A 20,300-nucleotide genomic window follows, 5' to 3' on the forward strand; every position below is an offset into this window, starting at 1 on the left:
CTGGGAGGAAAATCAAGAAAGAGATTACAGCTATGGAGAAAGGATAGAGCAGTGGGTAGGAGAATGAACAGTCAGGTAGGTGATACTGGCAATAGAATGACTGTATCTAATCAAGTGAAGAATCTGAGTGAAGCCAAGCAGGAGAATTAGAGCCCAACCTTATCGGGTGGCTCCTCAAGCCAAAACTGCTATAAACAGGAGATCCAGAACATGCTACAGATGGATATAATCCACCCCTCTGAAAGAGCATGGGCATCTCCAGTGGTTCTAGTTCCCAAACCAGATGGGAAAATATGCTTTTGTGTGGACTATTGTAAGCTAAATGCTGTAACTTGCCCAGACAACTATCCAACGCCATGCACAGATGAGCTATTGGAGAAACTGGGATGGGAACTGGGATGCTCATCTCTACCTTAGACTTAACCAAGGGGTACTGGCAAGTACTGCTAGATGAATCCGCCAAGGAAAGGTCAGCCTTCATCACCCATAAGGGGCTGTATAAATGTAATGTGCTCCCTTTAAGGCTGCGAAATACACCCGCCACCTTCCAGAAACTTGTAGATAGTCTCCTAGCAGGATTGGGAGAATCTGCAGTTGCCTATCTTGATGATGTGGCCATATTTTCTGATTCATGGGCAGAATACCAGGAGCATCTACAAAAAGTCTTTGCGCGTATAAGGGAGGCAGGACTAACTGTTAAGGCTAAAAAGTGTCAAATAGGCCTAAACAGAGTGATGTACCTTGGACACCAGGTGGGTCAAGGAACTATCAACCCCCTACAGGCCAAAGTGAATGCTATCCAAAAGTAGCCTGTACCAAAATCAAAGAAACAAGTCCAATCCTTCTTAGGCTTGGCCAGATATTACAGGCAATTTGTACTTCAGTACAGCCAAATTGCTGCCTCACTGACTAACCTGACCAAAAAGAAACAGCCAAATGCAATTCAGTAGACTGAAGAGTATCAGAAGGCCTTTAACCAGCTTAAAGAGACACTCATGTCTTACCCTGTGCTAAGGGCCCCAGACTTTGACAAACCTTTCCTAGTAACCACAGATGCATCCGAGTGTGGTGTGGGAGCAGTCTTAATGCAGGAAGGACTGGATCAAGAATTCCATCCTGTCGTATTTCTCAGCAAGAAGCTGTCTGAGAGGGAAAGCCACCGGTCAATCACTGAAAAGGAATGTTACACCATTGTGTATGCTCTGGAAAAGCTATGCCCATACGTTTGGGGATGACATTTCCACCTGCAGACCAACCATGCTGCACTGAAGTGGCTTCGTACCATGAAAGAAAATAACAAAAAACTTCAATGGAGTTTAGCTCTCCAAGATTTTGATTTTGAAATCCAACACATTTCAGGAGCTTCTAACAAAGTGGCTGATGCACTCTCCCATGAAAGTTTCCTAGAATCAACTGGTTAAAATCATCCTTAAAATGTGGGAAATATTGTTAGTTTTTATATAATCAGTAGTATACCTAGAGGTGCATGTATCTTATTAGCTCTGTTTTCTCCTAGAGCTCCAGGAAAAAATCACAGCCAGTGTGGAACAGGCTGTCCAGCACCGTCTGTGATCTGGGGTGTGTGTCATAAACATACAGCTAAGGGTAGCATAAAATCCCTCCTGGGTAGCTGTACTGAATCTTTACCTGTAAGGGGTAAGAAGCTCAAATAACCTAGTTGGCACCTGACCAAAAGGGCCAAGGAGCAAAGAAGATACTTTCAAATCTAGGGGGGAGGGTTTGTTGTGCTCTCTTTGTTTTGTTCCCTCTCTGGACAGAGAGAGAGAGAGACCAGGCTGGAAAAACATCTCCTAAAAACATACCTGAAATGAGCATCTAAGATTACAAAAATTGTAAGTAATGGCAAGGAAATGCATTAGGTTATCTTTTGTTTTAGCTTGTGACTTTTCCCTATGCTAAGAGGTAGTTTATTCCTGTTTTTAGAACTGTGAAGCTAAGTCCAGAGGGGAGTCCTCTGTGTTTTAAATCTTTTTATCACCCTGTAAAGTTACTTTCCATCCTGATTTTACAGAGGTGCTTCTTTTACTTTTTTTCTTTTAAAAACCTGATTGATTTTAGTGTCCTAAAGATAAAAGGTCTGATCTGTACTTATATTAAAGGCAATTGGTTGGTATATTATTCTCAAGCCTCCCCAGGAAATGGGGTTAAGGGGCTTAGGGGGATATTGTGGGGAAACAGGGACTACAAATGCTCCTTTTCCTGAATGTTTGTCTAAATCAGTTGGTGGTGACAGCAATACCATCCAAGGACAAGGAAAGGATTTGTGCTTTGGGGAAGCTTTTAACCTAAGCTGTGTGACAAAGTTCCTCCTCTACTTTGGTGGGTCCTGCGCATATTGGCAGATTTGCTTGCCTCAGAGATTCATGGCAGCCCTCAGTTTGGCCACTTTTGTGGCTCAAATCTGCTGTTTTATGCAGATAACCTCATCACTGACCAGCATGGGGAAAAGGAAGGAGAACAATCCCTGCAGTCTCTGCTGATCCACCATGTGGGTCGGGAACTGCTGTGCCCCCCACCCAAGAATTTCAAAGTGCTGTGAAAGCATTCAGGAATGTAGCCTGTGTGATGGAGCTGGTGGTGTCACTATTTTGTAGATGAAGAAGCAGAGGTGTGTGGAGATTAAGTGACTAATTCATGACTATGAATGTAGTTTGAAGTAGATATGGGGAAAGAATCTTGCCTTCTAATCTTGTACTTAAATCTGGAAATGGGCTTGGCATGATAGGTTGCAGCTCTAGCACATCAAACATTGATTTAGATTTATGCCATCTATTGACTGTAAATAACATGTAATGTAATTATATTTGACAGGCTAAGAAAAAGCGGAGAGTGTCCTTCCTCATGTGGGCAAAGAAACAGCCAGGGGCAGAGGACAGCAAAAGATGCCTCGCCTTTCTCCAGTACAAAAAAGGAACTGAGGTCTGGACTTAGGTGTTGCAATGCTCAGAATGGCCGTGCCTAGCTGTTAGGTGCCTAGCCACCCAATGGAATCCATAAATGCTGGGCTAGGCACCTAGACTCCCGATACACTGCATGGGGAGAGATAAGTGCCTAATAATGGGATCCACAAAAAGGAGCATCTAGGTGGGGAGCTGCATAAGCTAGCCAATCACAGACACCAAAGGGAGGGGTGCATCCATAGCCCTTCCCTTTTCAGGGAGTTAGCCTATGTCTGCTTGGGATCCACAGCTGGGAACCCCCTCCTGGAGTCAGGCAACCAACCTATTTCATGCAAGAACAATACCAGTGCACACCTCATGCCACACAAAATGGCTGGGGATGGGAGGAGGTGACCTCCCTTATAACCTTTAGCCCAGTCATTAGGGCACTCAGCTGGGATATAGAAGACCACAGTTCAATTCCCGCCCTTTTCCTGATGAGAAGGGGTTTGAACAGGGGTCCCCCATGTGATGCTGTATGGAATTGGGAGACACTTTATATTATTATTACCAATATTATAAAATTGCAATGAATCATGCCAGATATGCTGTGTAAGGTGTCAGTGAAAATGTTATGATTTGCCAAGTATGATAATCTTGTTTATAAGTTTGTATCACCTTTTGTGAATTATAGCTATGTAAGGTATATCTGTATTTCAAAACTTATGCTGTGTTTCTGGGTGACACCCCCAGATGGATTGGCATCAGCACTAAGCCCGCTTGATGGCTCGTCCAAGGGACATCAACTGTACAATGAACCCATTGAGAGAAGACAGGGGCTACACTTTGAGTCAGCAAGACATGTAGGGGCATGCCAATGGACAGAACTCGACAGGCAGCTTTTGGTGACAAAATAACAGAGGTGTACACACTGCAAAGGCACTTTTGGCAATGAAATTCTCCAGTTTCAGTGATGTAATAAAACTACTTTCACGAGAGTCATAAGACTTTTTACACAAAAGTTTTATCGCCAAAGTGTCAGTGTACAAACCGTGCTTGATTTTATTGCTGTAATTGCCCTCTGGAAGGTGTCCCAAAATGCCCATCCTGATCACTCTGTTCAGCAGTTTCAACTCCACTATCCTGCTGCTAGGTAAACAACCTTCTGCTCCTCTCCCTTTAAAGCCCTGGGAATTTGGGAATTTTGAAATTCCCCTTCCTGTTTGCTCAGTGTGGAGAGCTCACATTGTGTCTTCCCAGGTGATCATGGCAGCTCCATGCAGCAAATGCTCTCCCACTTGGAGCACTGTGGAGTTACTGGATCTGATCAGTATTTGGGGAGAGGAGGCTGTCCAGTCCCAGCTTCACTCCAGTCATAGGAATTTCAATATCTATGGCCAGCTTGCTTGCAGCTTGCACAAAAAGGGCTATGATCAGGATACACAGTAGTGCAGAGCTGAAGGAGAAGAGGCACATGTACCAGAAGGCGGAGAGAGGAAAACTGTCGCTCCGGTGCTGTGCCCCAGACCTGCCATTTTTAGAAGAAGTTCGACGCTATCCTACGTGGCGACCCCACCTCCACTGCCAAGAGCACCGCAGATACTTCGGCAGGTCTGGAGCCAGTGGAAAGTGGACCTAACCCGGGGAGGAAGGTCATCGATGAAGAGGTGAAGGCAGAAGAAGATGTGGAGCCTGTGTTGCAGCCAGTCCATATGGCAGAATAGGGTGTTGATGCACAGCGAGATCTCACGGGAATCCTCCAGAGAGATCTCTAGGAAACTTTCCTGGAGGTACTCGGCAATCGTCTGCCGAAGGTTCCTTGGCAGAGCTGCTTTGTTCCTTCTCCAATTGAGGGACACTTTCCCACCACACTCCGTAATCACTTATGCAGGGACCAAAGCGGCACACAGGCGAGTAGCATAGGAACCGGGGTGGAAGCCACAAGTGTGTAGAGTAGATGCACCCTTGGCTTCCTTGTTTACCCTCAGGAGTGAGATATCGTCCATAATGACCTCCACCTGTGGAAAATAGTGGAAAAGTTTAGTGCATTGCCCTCTCATAAGTGCCCCATGACCCTTTCACATTGCTTTTCTGCAATGAACAATGTCCCTCCCCTGGTGCACTCACCATGCCTGGGGTGTTTGCCAAGGGGTACGGAGAAAGTGATACATATGTCACCAGTGGTGTATTTTCATGTAGCGTTTCAATGCTTTGCGTGTAGTTAACAATAGTGCTTCTGTTTATTGTTACTTGTGCTTCTGTAAATATGTCCTTGAAAGCTCGCTCTCACACACACCAGCAGCAGCAGAGTATATGCACCAGATAACAGAGTTCCCAAGATGGATCAAGGAAGAAACGTTCTGGAATGGGCTGCAGCACTCAGACGCAGAAAAGATGGAATGCAAGCAGTGGAGGGAAAGTGACAAGCAGAAAAGAAAAGAAAAGAAAATGAGGTGTATACTAGTGACACCACAGAGAGCCTGATAAAAGTTTTGGAGCAGCAAACCTACATGCTGCAGTCCCTCTTTACCCTCCAGACTGAGGAGATGCGTGCCCATCCTTCCCTTCAGCACATTCAGAACTCTTTCCCATACTCTCCCCAAACTCCACCCTTACATTCCTTTCCAATGTCTGGGCACTTTCCCCTATGCTCCACCTCTGCAGACACCTTTTCAAATGAAAGCTGGACTTCCACTCAGCTCTGAAAGTCAGCCCTCCCCTGTTACCTCCTCTCCCCCCGAGAGAGAGACTCTGTGTGTGGGTATGGGTGTTGTGGTTTTTATTGGCAATAAAAGCAAAGTTGTTTGAATGATGAGCATTTTTTATTTGTTTCCATGCAAGCTATGGTAGCAGATGACACTTGCAAATCAACAGGCAGTTTTATCTGTTACTTACATTGAATCCTAGGCCTAAACAATCACAACTGCTTCCTAGCCGACCAAAATTCATTAACCATTGCAGTCCCAAGCATAGCAACAAACGTTACTGGTTTTCATTTTCTAAGTGTTGCCTCAAGGCTTCCCTGATTCTTATTGCCCCCCATTGCACCCTTCTAATAGCCCTGGTATCTGGCTGCTCAAAATCAGCAGCCAGGCATTCTGCCTTGGCAGTCCACCCCTGAGCAAACCTGTCTCCTACCCATCACAAATATTATGCAGTGTGCAACACACGGCTATGACCATGGGAATATTTTCATCATTAAGGTCTAACTTGTCATAAAGGCATCACCAGCTCACCTTTAATCTGCCAAATGCACATTCCACAGTCATCCTGCACCTACTCAACCTATTGTTGACCCGCACCTTACTGCTATCTAGATTTCCTGTGTACGGCTTCATGAGCCATGGCATTAAGGGGTACGCTGGGTCTCCTGGGATCGCCATGGCGTTTTGACATCCCTTACAGTGATCTTGTGGTCTGGAAATAAAGTCCCTGCTTGTAGCTTTCTGTACAGAACAGTGTTCCTAAAGATACATATGTCATTCACTTTTCTGGACCACCGCATGTTGATGTCAGTGAAACGTCCGTGGTGATCCACAAGCACCTGCAACATCACGGAGAAGTACCCCTTCTTATTGATGTACTCCATCGCAAGGTGGTCTGGTGCCAGAATTAGAATATGCATTCCATTTATCACCCCTCTGCAGTTAGGGAAACACATTTCTGCAAAGCCATCCATAATTTCATGCATGTTGCCAAGACTCACTGTCTTTTACAATAGGATACAATTAATGGACCTTCATATTTGCATTAACGTAGCCCCAGTGGTCAACTTTCCCACTCTGGAACTGATTCACAACTGATCAAACAAGCAGAGAAACCGGTTTTCCCGACAACCAGGAACTGTTTCTCACACTGGACCTGGAGCCAGTACCCCCCAAACCCACCCAAGGCTGCCTCCCAGACTCACCAGGTGAAGACGGGACCTCCGGTGAGTGTACCTTTTAAAATACTATACAAGGTTTAAAAGCCAGCATGTTTAATGATTAATTTGCCCTGGCATTCGTGGCTCTCCTGGATATACTCCCAAAGCCTTTGCAAAAGGTTTCTGGGGAGGGCAGCCTTATTCCATCCACCATGGTAGGACACTTTACCTCTCCAGGTCAGTAGCATGTACTCAGGAATCATTGTAGAACAAAGCATTGCAGTGTATGTTTGTTGGCGTTCAAACAACATCCGTTCTTTATCTCTCTGTGTTATCCTCAGGAGAGTGATATCATTCATGGTCACCTGGTTGAAATAGGGTGCTTTTCTTAAGGGGACATTCAGAGGTGCCTGTTCCTGCTGGGCTGTTTGCCTATGGCTGAACAGAAATGTTCCCCGCTGTTAGCCACGCGGTGGGGGGAGGCAAAATGCGACCTTGTAAGGAAAGCACATGTGCTATGTATGTAATGTTAACAGAAAGGTTTACTGTGAAAGAGTGTACCCATTGTTCTATAAAATGTATCTTTTCAAATACCACTGTCCCCTTTTTTTTTCTCCACCAGCTGCATGTGTTTCAAGGATCACAGGATCTTCTCCTTCCCAGAGGCTAGCGAAGATTAGAAGGCGAAAAAAACACACTCGCGATGAAATGTTCTCTGAGCTCATGCTGTCCTCCCACACTGACAGAGCACAGATGAATGCATGGAGGCAGACAATGTCAGAGTGCAGAAAAGCATAAAATGACCGGGAGGAGAGGGGGCAGGCTGAAGAGAGGGCTGAAGCTGAAAGGTGGTGGCAGCATGATGAGAGGAGGCAGGATTCAATACTGAGGCTGCTGGAGGATCAAACTAATATACTCCAGCGTATAGTTGAGCTGCAGAAAAGGCAGCAGGAGCACAGACCGCCGCTACAGCCCCTGTGTAACCAACCACCCTCCTCCCCAAGTTCCATAGCCTCCTCACCCAGATGCCCAAGAACACAGTGGGGGGGCCTCCGGCCACCCAGCCGCTCCACCCCAGAGGATTGCCCAAGTAACAGAAGACTGGCATTCAATAAGTTTTAAACTTTTAAAGTGCTGTGTGGCCTTGTCCTTCTCTCCTCCACCACCCCTCCTGGGCTACCTTGGTAATTATCCCCCTATTTGTGTGATGAATTAATAAAGAATGCATGAATGTGAAGCAACAATGACTTTATTGCCTCTAGAAAAGGAGTACTTGTGGCACCTTAGAGACTAACAAATTTATTAGAGCATAAGCTTTCGTGAGCTGTAGCTCACGAAAGCTTATGCTCTAATAAATTTGTTACTCTAAGGTGCCACAAGTACTCCTTTTCTTTTTGCGAATACAGACTAACACGGCTGCTACTATGAAACCTGTTTATTGCCTCTGCAAGTGGTGATCGAAGGGAGATGGGGAGGGTGGTTAACTTACAGGGAAGTAGAGCGAACCAAGGGGCTGGGGGTTTAATCAAGGAGAAACGAACAGAACTTTCACACCATAGCCTGGCCAGTCATGAAACTGGTTTTCACCTCACCCTCCTGTGCTCTTCTAACCACCCTGGTGTCTGGCTGTGCGTAACCAGCAGCCAGGCGATTTGCCTCAACCTCCCACCCCACCATAAATGTCTCCCCCTTACTCTCACAGATATTGTGGAGCGCACAGCAAGCAGTAATAACAGTGGGAATATTGGTTTCGCTGAGGTCTAACCGAGTCAGTAAACTGCACCAGCGCACTTTTAAACGTCCAAATGCACATTCTACCACCATTCTGCACTTGCTCAGCCTGTAGTTGAACAGCTCCTGACTACTCTCCAGACTGCCTATGTATGGCTTCATGAGCCATGGCATTAAAGGTAGGCTGGGTCCCCAAGGATAACTATAGGCATTTCAACATCCTCAACGGTTATTTTCTGGTCTGGGAAGAAAGTCCCTTCCTGCAGCTTTTGAAACAGACCAGAGTGCCTGAAGATGCGAGCGTCATGTACCTTTCCCGGCCATCCCACGCTGATGTTGGTGAAATGTCCGTTGTGATCCACCAGTGCTTGCAGCACTATTGAAAAGTACCCCTTGCACTTTATGTACTCACTGGCTTGGTGCTCTGGTGCCAAGATAGGGATATGGGTTCCATCTATGGCCCTGCCACAGTTAGGGAATCCCATTGCAGCAAAGCCATCCACTATGACCTGCACATTTCCAAGGGTCACTACCCTTGATATCAGGAGATCTTTAATTGCGTTGGCTACTTGCATCACAGTAGTCCCCACAGTAGATTTGCCCACTCCAAATTGATTCCCGACTCACCAGTAGCTGTCTGGCATTGCAAGCTTCCACAGGGCTATTGACACTCGCTTCTCAATTGTGAGGGCTGCTCTTATCTTGGTATTCTTGCACCTCAGGGCAGGGGAAAGCAAGTCAAAGTTCCATGAAAGTGCCCTTATGCATGTGAAAGTTTTGCAGCCACTTGGAATTGTCCCAGACCTGCAACACTATGCGGTCCCACCAGTCTGTGCTTGTTTCCCGGGCCCAGAATCGGCGTTCCACCTCATGAGCCTGCCCCATTAGCACCATGATGCCCACGTTGCCAGGGCCCATGCTTTGAGAGAAGTCTGTGTCCATGTCCTCATCACTCTCGTCACCGCGCTGACGTTGCCTACTTGCCCGGTTTTGCTTTGCCAGGTTCTGGTGCTGCATATTCTGCTGGATAATGTGTGTGGTGTTTAATGTGCTCCTAATTGCCAAAGTGATCTGAGCGGGCTCCATGCTTTCCGTGGTATGGCGTCTGCACAGAAAAAAGGCACGGAACGATTGTCTGCTGTTGCCCTGACAGAGGGGGGTGACTGACGACATGGCTTACAGGGTTGGCTTACAGGGAATTAAAATCAACAAAGGGGGTGGCTTTGCGAGAAATTGAATGTCCGCCTCAAGGATAGAACTCAAAACTGGGTTTAGCAGGCCATTGATTTCACAGAGGGAGGAGAAAATGAATACAAAACAAATCTGGTCTATTTCTTGTTTTGAGCCACTTCATCTATCTTTATACATCTCACTGGCAGCAGACTGTGCAATATGACCACTAGGCATTGTCTCCTCCTGGGTGTTCGGCAGAAGACGGTGCAGTATGACTACTGGCCATCGTCTTCTGCTAGCTGCAGATTAAAAGACAGTGCACTGCCGGTAGGACTCAATCGCCATGAGACGAAACAAGGGAAATGACCTGGCTGAGTCACTCCCATGTTTGTCGATTAAAAGAGCACCCAGGACTACGTCGATGACGGCTACCAGTCATACTACACTGTCTGCTGCCAAAAGGCAATAAACTGCTGCTATGTAGCAATGCAGTACCATGTCCGCCAGGAGACATACAGTGACGGTTAGCTGAGCGGGCTCCATGCTTGCCGTGGTATGGCGTCTGCACAGGTAACCCAAGAAAAAAGGTGCAAAACGATTGTCTGCCCTTGCTTTTATGGAGGGAGGGAACGGGGGCCTGACGATATGTACCCAGAACCACCAGTGACAATGTTTTAGCCCCATCAGGCACTAGATTTCTACCCAGAATTCAAATGGGCGGTGGGGACTGCGGGAACTGTGGGATAGCTACCCACAGTGCAAAGCTCCGGAAGTCGACGGTTGCCTCTGTACTGTGGACACAGTCTGCCGACTACATGCACTTAGAGCATTTATGTGGGGACACACACACTCGACTGTATAAAAACACTTTCTACAAAACCGACTTCTATAAATTCGACCTAATTTCGTAGTGTAGACATACCCTGATGAGAATGTTTGTTTCAGGAATTAACTTGAAAAAAGTGCTTCAGAAGCTGCCAGCCCTGCTCTTGGCTCTGCCAGATACACCTCTGTATTCCTGAGCAAAAATAGCCAGCCCAGGAAGGGGAGGAGGGAGAGGAGCAAACGATGTTGCTCCTTGCTGGTGAGGGGAGGAGGTAGAGGAGCAAGCAGCATTGCTCCCAGCTGCGAGGGAGGTGCTGCGCCCCCCCGCCCTCCCTAAATGGCGCCCTTGCCCAAGTCATACCCTACCTTTCAAGTCGCTCCCCATAGAGTCATTCTCACATTCTCTCTGGCTCACTGCATGTTTAATTATGTAAACAAAGTGGAATAGCTTTAACAGGAAAGATTAAGAGAGCGCTACATTATAATATGCTATAGTCCAGCGGTTAGCGCAGTCACCTGGGAGGTGGCCAGAGGTGAAAGTGGGCCAATACAGGCCAGTATGGTGTACCGCTAAGAAGTGGCCACTGGTACTGGCCCATACACAGCCGACATTAACGCGCTGCCGTGGCAGTGCTTTAACGTCGCTGCCCCTTTTGGCACCCCCTCCCACGTGAGTTCCCTGACTACTGGGCTAGACACTCTAAGGGAGCCTGCCTTGTTGTCCTCATCCCAGACCTATTGTGCAGGGTTAGGCATTCTCAGAGCACACCTACCACACTGAGCTCTAACGGTGAGATAGGTGGGGGAGCACCTAGCTTCACTTGGGTTGCGTATTGAACTGGGGCATAGGTGTGGGTTAAACGCCTGGCCAGCCACCCGAGGCAGCAGTGCTAATGCCCAGAGGTGGAAGTTTGGCCGACTGGGGTTTAACAGCAAAAATGTAGGTGCCTATGGGAAGTTTAGGCACCTACACAAGGTTAGGCTTGAGCTGAGCAGGGGTTTTGAGGATGTCCATGGTGCCTAAATTTTGGATTTAGGTGCCTGAACTGGGAGGTGAGCACCTAAGTTCTTTTGTGGACCTGGACCTGAGTACTTTGGTGACTGTCGGCACCCTAATATAGAGGTATGTGCTAGCTAGGTGTGAGGGAAGACTGTTTTGGGGAGTAGATCAAATCCAAGAAGAAGGATCTATCCAAGAGGGGGGCAGTATTGAATTCTGTCCTGGGAATGGGTTTGCAAGCTAAGAACTCTGCACCCGACTCACCATGTGACCCGAGCAAGTCATTTCACCTCTCTGTTTTACTCATCCATCTCTACCTCCTTGAGATGGCATGGCATTGTCTACATTCTGCTTTATGTGCATTCCCAGTGTGTTTTGAATGTTGGCCACATAAGCATTAATCTGTGCCAGACTCCACCATGCCTGCAATGCGAACTCCACCTTGAGGGATTTGGGGATACGATGTCATGAAGGATAATCATTACTTCTGTGACACTGCTGCTCCAGTATGATCCTTTCCAGTCCCTTCTTCCCCCACCCCGCCTCACCTCCACCAAATCTAGAACAGAGTTCAGCCTCCAAGAGCCACAGATCTCAGAAGATTTACTGGGTGTTAGAGCCATTTCTGGGAGGGGAGGGGGATCCATTTTAGACAACTAGTTACTTTACTTACTTATTGTTTGTTTGCCAGTAGTGCTTAGCTCCCCCAACTTCACCTGAGTAAGGAGGGAAATAGACTTCTAGGATGGAGGATGGCAGAACTGATCAAGAGAGCTTTAAACTAGGAATTCGGGGGAGATGGTTGGGAGATGTTCAGGTAATCTCCATGCCAGTTATTCTCTTTGAGACAGAAGAAAATGAAGTAAGAAAGGATACAGCTGTGGGTAGGAGAATGGATATAAGGCAGAAGGGTAGTGTACATATCATTCTAATAGGTAACATTGGCAGTAGAATGTCTGTGCCCAATCGGATAAAGAATGTGAGCAAAGCCAAACAGCAAAAATGAAGATGTTTGTACACTAATGCGAGGAGCCTAGGTAACAAAATGGAGGAACTAGAGCTACTGGTGCAGGAAGTGAAACCAGATATTATAGGGATAACAGAAACATGGTGGAATAGTAGTCATGACTGGAGTACAAGTATTGAAAGGTATGTGCTGTTTAGGAAAGACAGAAATAAAGGCAAGGGTGGTGGAGTAGCATTGTATATCAATGATGAGGTAGACTGTAAAGAAATAAGAAGTGATGGAATGGATAAGACAGAGTCTGTCTGGGCAAAAATCACATTGGGGAAGAGAACTACTAGAGCCTGCCCTGGGATCGTGCTTGGGGTGTGCTATAGACCACCGGGATCCAATGTGGACATGGATAGAGACCTTTTTAATGGTTTTAAAGATGTAAATACTAATGGGAATTGTGTGATCATGGGAGACTTTAACTTCCCAGATATAGACTGGAGGACAAGTGCTAGTAATAATAATAGGGCTCAGATTTTTCTGGATGCGATAGCTGATGGATTCCTTCATCAAGTAGTTGCTGAACCGACAAGAGAGGATGCCATTTTAGATTTTTTGGTGAGCAGTGAGGACCTCATAGAAGAAATGATTGTTGGGGACAACCTTGGTTCGAGTGATCATGAGCTAATTCAGTTCAAAGTAAATGGAAAGATAAACAAAAATAGATCTGTGACTAGGGGGTTTTGATTTCAAAAAGGCTGACTTTAAAAAATTAAGGAAATTAGTTAGCGAAGTGGATTGGACTGGAAAACTTGTGGATCTAAAGGCGGAGGAGGCCTGGAATTACTTCAAGTCAAAGTTGCAGAAACTATCAGAAGCCTGTATCCAAAGAAAGGGGAAAAAATTCATAGGCAGGAGTTGTAGACCAAGCTGGATGAGCAAGCATCTCAGAGAGGTGATTAAGAAAAAGCAAAAAGAAAAGGAGTACTTGTGACACCTTAGAGACTAACAAATTTATTTAAGCATAAGTTTTCGTGAGCTACAGCTTCATCGGATGATAGCTCATGAAAGCTTATGCTCAAATAAATCTGTTAGTCTCTAAGGTGCCACAAGTACTCCTTTTCTTTTTGCGGACACAGACTAATACGGCTGCTACTCTGAAACCTACGAAAAAGCAGAAAGCCTACAAGGAGTGGAAGATGGGAGGGATTAGCAAGGAAAGCTACCTTACTGATGTCAGAACATGTAGGGATAAAGTGAGAGAGGCCAAAAGCCATGTAGAGTTGGACCTTGCAAAGGGAATTAAAAGCAATAGTAAAAGGTTCTATAGCCATATAAATAAGAAGAAAACAAAGAAAGAAGAAGTGGGACCGCTTAACACTGAAGATGGAGGGGAGGTTAAGGATAATCTAGGCAAGGTCCAATATCTAAACAAATACTTTGCCTCAGTCTTTAACGAGGCTAATGAGGAGCTTAGGGATAATGGTAGGACAACAAATGGGAATGAGGATATGGAGGGAGATTTTACCACATCCGAGGTAGAAGCCAAACTCGAACATCTTAATGGGACTAAATTGGGGGGCCTGGATAATCTTCATCCAATAATATTAAAGGAATTGGCACATGAAATTGCAAGCCCGTTAGCAAGAATTTTTAATCAATCTGTAAACTGAGGGGTGTACCGTATGACTGGAGAATTGCTAACATAGTTCCTATTTTTAAGAAAGGTAAAAAAAGTGATGTACAGGCCTATTAGTTTGACATCTGTAGTATGCAAGGTCTTGGAAAAAATTTTGAAGGAGAAAGTAGTTAAGGACATTGAGGTCAATGGTAATTGGGACAAAATACAACATGGCTTTACAAAAGGTAGATCATGTCAAACCAATCTGATCTCCTTCTTTGAAAAGGTAACAGATTTTTTAGACAAAGGGAATGCAGTGGATCTAACTGATCTCGATTTCAGTAAGGCATTTGATACGGTTCCACATGGAGAATTATTAGCTAAATTGGAAAAGATGGGGGTCAATATGAAAACTGAAAGGTGGATAAGGAATTGGTTAAAGGGGAGACTACAGCGGGTCACACTGAAAGGTGAACTGTCAGACTGGAAGGAGGAAACTAGTGGAGTTCCTCAGGGATTGGTTTTGGGACCAATCTTATTTAATCTTTTTATTACTGACCTTGGAACAAAAAGCAGGAATGTGCAAATAAAGTTTGCGGATGACACAAAGCTGGGAGTATTGCCAATACAGAGAAGGACCGGGATATCATACAGGAAGATCTGGATGACCTTGTAAACTGGAGTAATAGTAATAGGATGAAATTTAATAGTGAAAAGTGCAAGGTCATGCATTTAGGGATTAATAACAAGAATTTCTGTTATAAACTGGGGACGCATTACTTGGAAGTAACAGAGGAGGAGAAGGACCTCGGAGTATTGGTTGATCATAGGATGACTATGAGCTGCCAATGTGATATAGCCGTGAAAAAAGCTAATGCAGTCTTGGCATGCATCAGGCGAGGTATCTCCAGTAGCTATAAGGAGGTGTTAGTACTATTATACAAGGCAATGGTGAGACCTCATCTGGAATATTGTATGCAGTTCTGGTCTCCCATGTTTAAGAAGGATGAATTCAAACTGGAACAGGTACAGAGAAGAGCTACGAGGATGATCCGAGGAATGGAAAACCTGTCTTATGAAAGGAGACTCAAGGAGCTTGGCTTGTTTAGCCTAACTAAAAGAAGGCTGAGAGGAGATATGATTGCTCTCTGTAAATATATCAGAGGGATAAATACCATGGAGGGAGAAGAATTATTTAAGCTCAGTACCAATGTGGACACAAGAACAAATGGATATAAACTGGCCACCAGGAAGTTTAGACTTGAAATTAGACGAAGGTTTCTAACCATCAGAGGAGTGAAGTTTTGGAACAGCCTTTCAAGGGAAGCAGTGGGGGCAAAAGACATATCTAGCTTCAAGACAAAGTTTGATAAGTTTATGGTAGAGATGATATGATGTGATAGCCTAATTTTGGCAATTAATTGATCTTCGACTACTAGCGCTAGATATGCCCAATGGCCTGTGGTGGGATGTTAGATGGGGTGGGATCTGAGTTACTACAGATAATTCTCTCCTGCGTGTCTGGCTGGTGAGTCTTGCCCACATGCTCAGGGTTTAGCTGATTGCCATATTTGGAGTCGGGAAGGAATTTCCCCCCAGGGCAGATTGGCAGAGGCCCTGGGGTCTTTTTGCTTCCTCTGAAGCGTGGGGCACAGGTCACTTGCTGGAGGATTGTCTGTACCTTGAAGTCTTTAAACCATGATTTGAGGACATCAGTAGCTCAGACATAAGTTAGGGGTTTGTTACAGGAGTTGGTGGGTGAGATTCTGTGGCCCGTGTTGTGCAGGAGGTCAGACTAGATGACTTCTGACCTTAAAGTCTATGATTCTAACCAAGATTGGGGTCCCATGGTGCTAGGCACTGTACAGACATATTGCCCCAATGAACTTAAAATCAATACAAAAACAGACAAATGGTGGGAGAAAGGGAAAGTTATTACTCTCATTTTACAGATGGGGCGCTGTTGCACAGAGAGGCTAAGTGACATGCCCAAGATCACACAGGAAGTCTGTGGCAGAGCAGACCATTGAACCCAGATTTACTGAGTCCCAGCCCTTAACCACAAACCATCTCACTACAGGTGCGGGATCAAACACCGGCCACAGAGGGGATAATCAAGGAGACACTCCAAGAATCCACCTTCATCATTTTTTCAGTCCCCTGTAATCAAATGTGGAACAATGTGGCCTTTAATATGTTTATATTGTTTTGAAGCTGTGACGACGTAGCAGGGTAAAGAAATTGTGGGTGGCTGTAAAATGTTTCAGTGGAAGAGCAGAAGTTGCATAGAAGTGCTAAGTCTTGTGATACCTATGACTGAAAAATAATCCTTCTGTTTACAGTCCCAGTACTGCACCTATTGCAGAATAGTGTCGTCTTGCCTAGCAGATTTTTGTCTGTTTCGTAAAGCCTGGCATAATTCGAGGTTTGATAGCCTCCAGGAACTATCTGTTGCTGAAACAGTGTTGGTGTGTCTATAGTCCAATAACAGAACAAATAGAGAAGTTGACACAGGCTTTATTTACTCTTTTGCATTTTCTAATCGTATACCCTCCAACCTCTGCCTCATCCAGAAGGATAAATAGTAGCTGGGAGACAAGCAGCGGTGTAAAGCACAGGGTGTGTCTTTACTGCAGAGTTAGCCTGGTCTAGCTTACCATGGGCAGAAAGTAGCCACTGAAAAACATTACCCCAATGCATGCAAGCTCTTTTATTGTATTACTGAGATCAATGAGTGGACTCTACCAGAAATTGGCCCCCATTAGCAGCAGTCTGTCTTAGTTTCCTGGTAAACACGTTGAGTTGTGCTGGTGTAACTGAGAGCAAGATTTGGCCCAGAGGCTTGCATGCTAGTGTGAATAGCTCTGGTGATTATGGACAGCCTTGTTTTGTGCCATAGTTCAATTTAAAGGGTGCATGTTTTATGTATTTTTCTTATATGATTTTCAACTTCATTTCCTAATTCCTACAAAGAAAAAACATTAAACAGTTCATTGTTGGCTAGGGGAAACAACTACCTATCCACACTCTTAAAAATAAGGTAATGTCCAGTTATGGTAGCCTTCCTTAATACCCCTTAACTACCCCTGCAGCCTTCTATAACTAAGCACCATACAGCTCCAAAATGTAAAGTAACATCATAGCCATACCACATTCCTCATGGTAAAGCGAGATCTGCTCTTGGTAAGTCTCTGCACGCAGCTCTGGGGATAGCTAACTTCTGGGTTTGTACAGCCACTGCAGGTTGGGAACCTGAATCACAACTGCATTACTCCCAATTGTACACTGACAGAAAGCTGGAGTAATGCAGTGATGAATCAAGTCTATTTGTGTGATTGATGGGCCTGATGCTGATTTCTTGATAGTTTTAACTCTATTGCCTTTGGTGGAGTTACTCCTGAGTTACCCCTCTGAAAATGAGAGTAGAATCAGGCCTCTTAGAGACCTAAAGTGAGTGGGTAGATTGATTTTGTGTGGTTTTTAAGTAAAGTGCATAAAACACGAACATTATTGGATAATTGTTTTACTGGAGTATATTTAATCTGTCTGAATGCAGCCATTAGTAAATATCATTAATATGGCATCTCTTCCTTGTGGGCCCTCCCAGATAGGAATAATTCTCAAACACAAATATTTATCATTCGTGAACTAGAGGTACTATGTAGATTAAAGTTTTCCAATAACAATTGCCTTTCCCTTCACAGATGGCTTTATGACTAGCCACAGTTAGGTTGCTGCTGCTACCCTCACTACTTTGACATAGAAAAATACTTTAGTTACCTGTTAGGATATAGATAGTTAGGCCTGTCTGTAAAGGCCTATACTCTAAGAATTTAGGTGTATTCTTATCACTTGGCTAGTTATAGAGTGTGACGGGGCAAGGCCAGATGGCTATAGAAAAGTAGTTTTATTCCCACTTTATCCGGGAAGTGGGCGGGTGAAGCCCGTCAACCGCTAAAGGATCCCCCCCAGCCTAAAAGGTACCCAAAAAAGATACCCAAAAAATTCCGGGGGACAACTAATAAAATAACAGGGACAGGAGTGCAGTCAAAGGGTCAAACGAAGGTAACCGGATGGGGACACGGAGCAGAGAACCCCGGACAGCGCCCACTGCTCCTCCAAGGCATCAAGGGAGTCAGAGGACGCCGCCCAGAGGAACTCTGCCCGGATACGTGAACGGACTGAGGATCGGAAATAGGCCCCACAGTCACTGGAGACTCCATCGGCCAACCTCCTCACTCTGGTTTTGTAGATGGCCATTTTAGCTAGGGCCAGGAGGAGGTTGACCAGGAGATCCCGGGACTTTGTGGGGCCACGGATAGGGAGTGCATAAATGAGAAGATGAGGGGAAAAGTGAAACCAAAAAGTAATAAAATATTGGTGAGGAGCCGGAATAGGGGCTGCAGCCTGGCACACTCCAGGTAGACATGTGCCAGGGTATCCCTCACGCCGCAAATGGGGCAGGTGTCTGGGATTGAAGTGAACCGCGCCAAGTACATGCCCGTGCTCACGGCTCCGTGACAGAGCCGCCAACTGACATCCCCGGAGGGACTTGGGACTAAGGTGGAATATAGGCTGGCCCACCGGGGCTCCTCACCCTCCAAAGGTGACAGGAGGTCCCGCCATTTTGTATCGGGGCGGGACACGAGGGTGCGGGCGTGAAGGGTGTGGAGCACGAGCGTGTAGAGATGTTTTCTTGGCGCGGTTTGAAAGCAGACTGGCTGCATCTCCTGCAGCCGGCTTCTAGTGAAGTGGTGAAGGGGTCGGTTGGGTCCACGGGGCAGGGGTTCAATTAAAAGGTCTGGCGGGCCTGGGGTAGCGGGTGGGCGGGGCGTGCCCTCGTGCAGGACCCGGTCGAGATAAACCCGAGCAGCGGGCGGCAAAGCGGCCTTCACCTCCTGAAGTATGCGTTGGGGAGTACAAGGTCTGGAAAGCCCCATGCGCTGAGCGAAGGTTAGGGGATCCAGCCAGTCTCCCCGGTCATAGTCCAGGAGGTCTCCGACTCTTGTGACCTCTGCCAGGACCAACCTCTGGCGCACCGAGCGGGACTCCGCCACCTGCAAACGGAACTGGGGGTTGTGTAGCAGGGGCTCCGCGAGGAGATCTGCCCCCTCGGTGGCCGCCACGGACCTGCTCGTTGTAAAGAGTTTCCAGGTCCGGAGGAGGTCCTGGTAGAAGACCGGCAGCCCGGAGAGATCTCGCGGAAGACCTCTCGGATGGAGATAAAGGAGCTGCCGGTCGTATCGGAGCCCTCGGAAGCAGCGCAGGAAGGCGTGCGCCAATATGCTCCACGCCGGACTACCTGCACCATAAAGGAGCCTCTGCAGGGTCTGGAGGCGGAAGACATGGACCTGAGTAAGCAGACATTTTAGGTCCTGCCCTCCCTCCTCCACAGGTAGATGGAGAACCCCTGCAGGGACCCAGTGCAGTCCTGACCAAAAGAACCCCAGAATCGATGTCCGCAGGTTGGTCAGGAAAGCCGGGGCCAGGACCAGGGTGTTGAGCCGGTACCAAAGCATGGACAGGACTAGTTGATTAAGCACTAACGCTCTCCCTCGAAGGGAGAGGCACCGGAGTAGTCCTGTCCATTTCCGGAGCCGCTCTATCACCCTGCCCTCTAAATTCTGCCAGTTCTCCGGCGGAGAGGGATGCGTGGCAGAAAGGTAAACGCCCAGATAGAGCAGCGGACCCGTGCTCCACCGGATGGCTTGAAGCGCGGGTGGGAGGGAGCTCGCCTGCCGCCAGTCCCCTACCACCAAGCCAGAGCTCTTGACCCAGTTGACCCGCGCAGAGGAGGCTGCTGAATAGATGGCCTGGCAAGCCTCCACCCGCACCAAGTCGCCCGGGTCCTGGACCACGAGGAGCACATCATCAGCGTATGCCAACAGGACCAGCCGCAGCTCCGGCTCCCTCAGCACCAACCCTGTCAACCTTCTTCGGAGGAGACAGAGGAAGGGCTCGATCGCCAGAGCGTACAGCTGGCCTGAGAGGGGGCACCCCTGTCGTACTCCTCGCCCGAAGCTGACCGGTTCAGTCAGGGTCCAGTTGAGCCTTACCAGACACTCTGCGGAAGCGTACAGCACCCGGAGAAAGTTCACAAACCTGGGTCCGAAGCCAAACGCCTGCAGAGTGCTCAGGAGATACCCGTGATCCATCCTGTCGAACGCCTTCTCCTGATCTAAGGACAGGAGGGCGAACGACAGACCATCCCTACACCCAAGTTCCAATAG

At 46.8% G+C, this 20,300-nt stretch overlaps 1 protein-coding gene across 1 annotated transcript in view; it reads left to right on the forward strand.

Moving 5' to 3' along the window:
* The first annotated feature begins 4,329 nt into the window (after window positions 1–4,329).
* The window catches only part of GALNT8 (polypeptide N-acetylgalactosaminyltransferase 8), a 57,697-nt gene continuing 41,726 nt past the window's right edge, over window positions 4,330–20,300 (forward strand). The window contains exon 1 of the mRNA XM_038401144.2: window positions 4,330–4,511. Within this exon, the coding sequence (XP_038257072.1) occupies window positions 4,330–4,511 (182 nt within the window). The remainder of the gene's footprint in view (window positions 4,512–20,300) is intronic.

This window comes from Dermochelys coriacea, chromosome 1 (assembly GCF_009764565.3).
Source record: "Dermochelys coriacea isolate rDerCor1 chromosome 1, rDerCor1.pri.v4, whole genome shotgun sequence".
NCBI classification, from domain to species: domain Eukaryota; kingdom Metazoa; phylum Chordata; order Testudines; family Dermochelyidae; genus Dermochelys; species Dermochelys coriacea.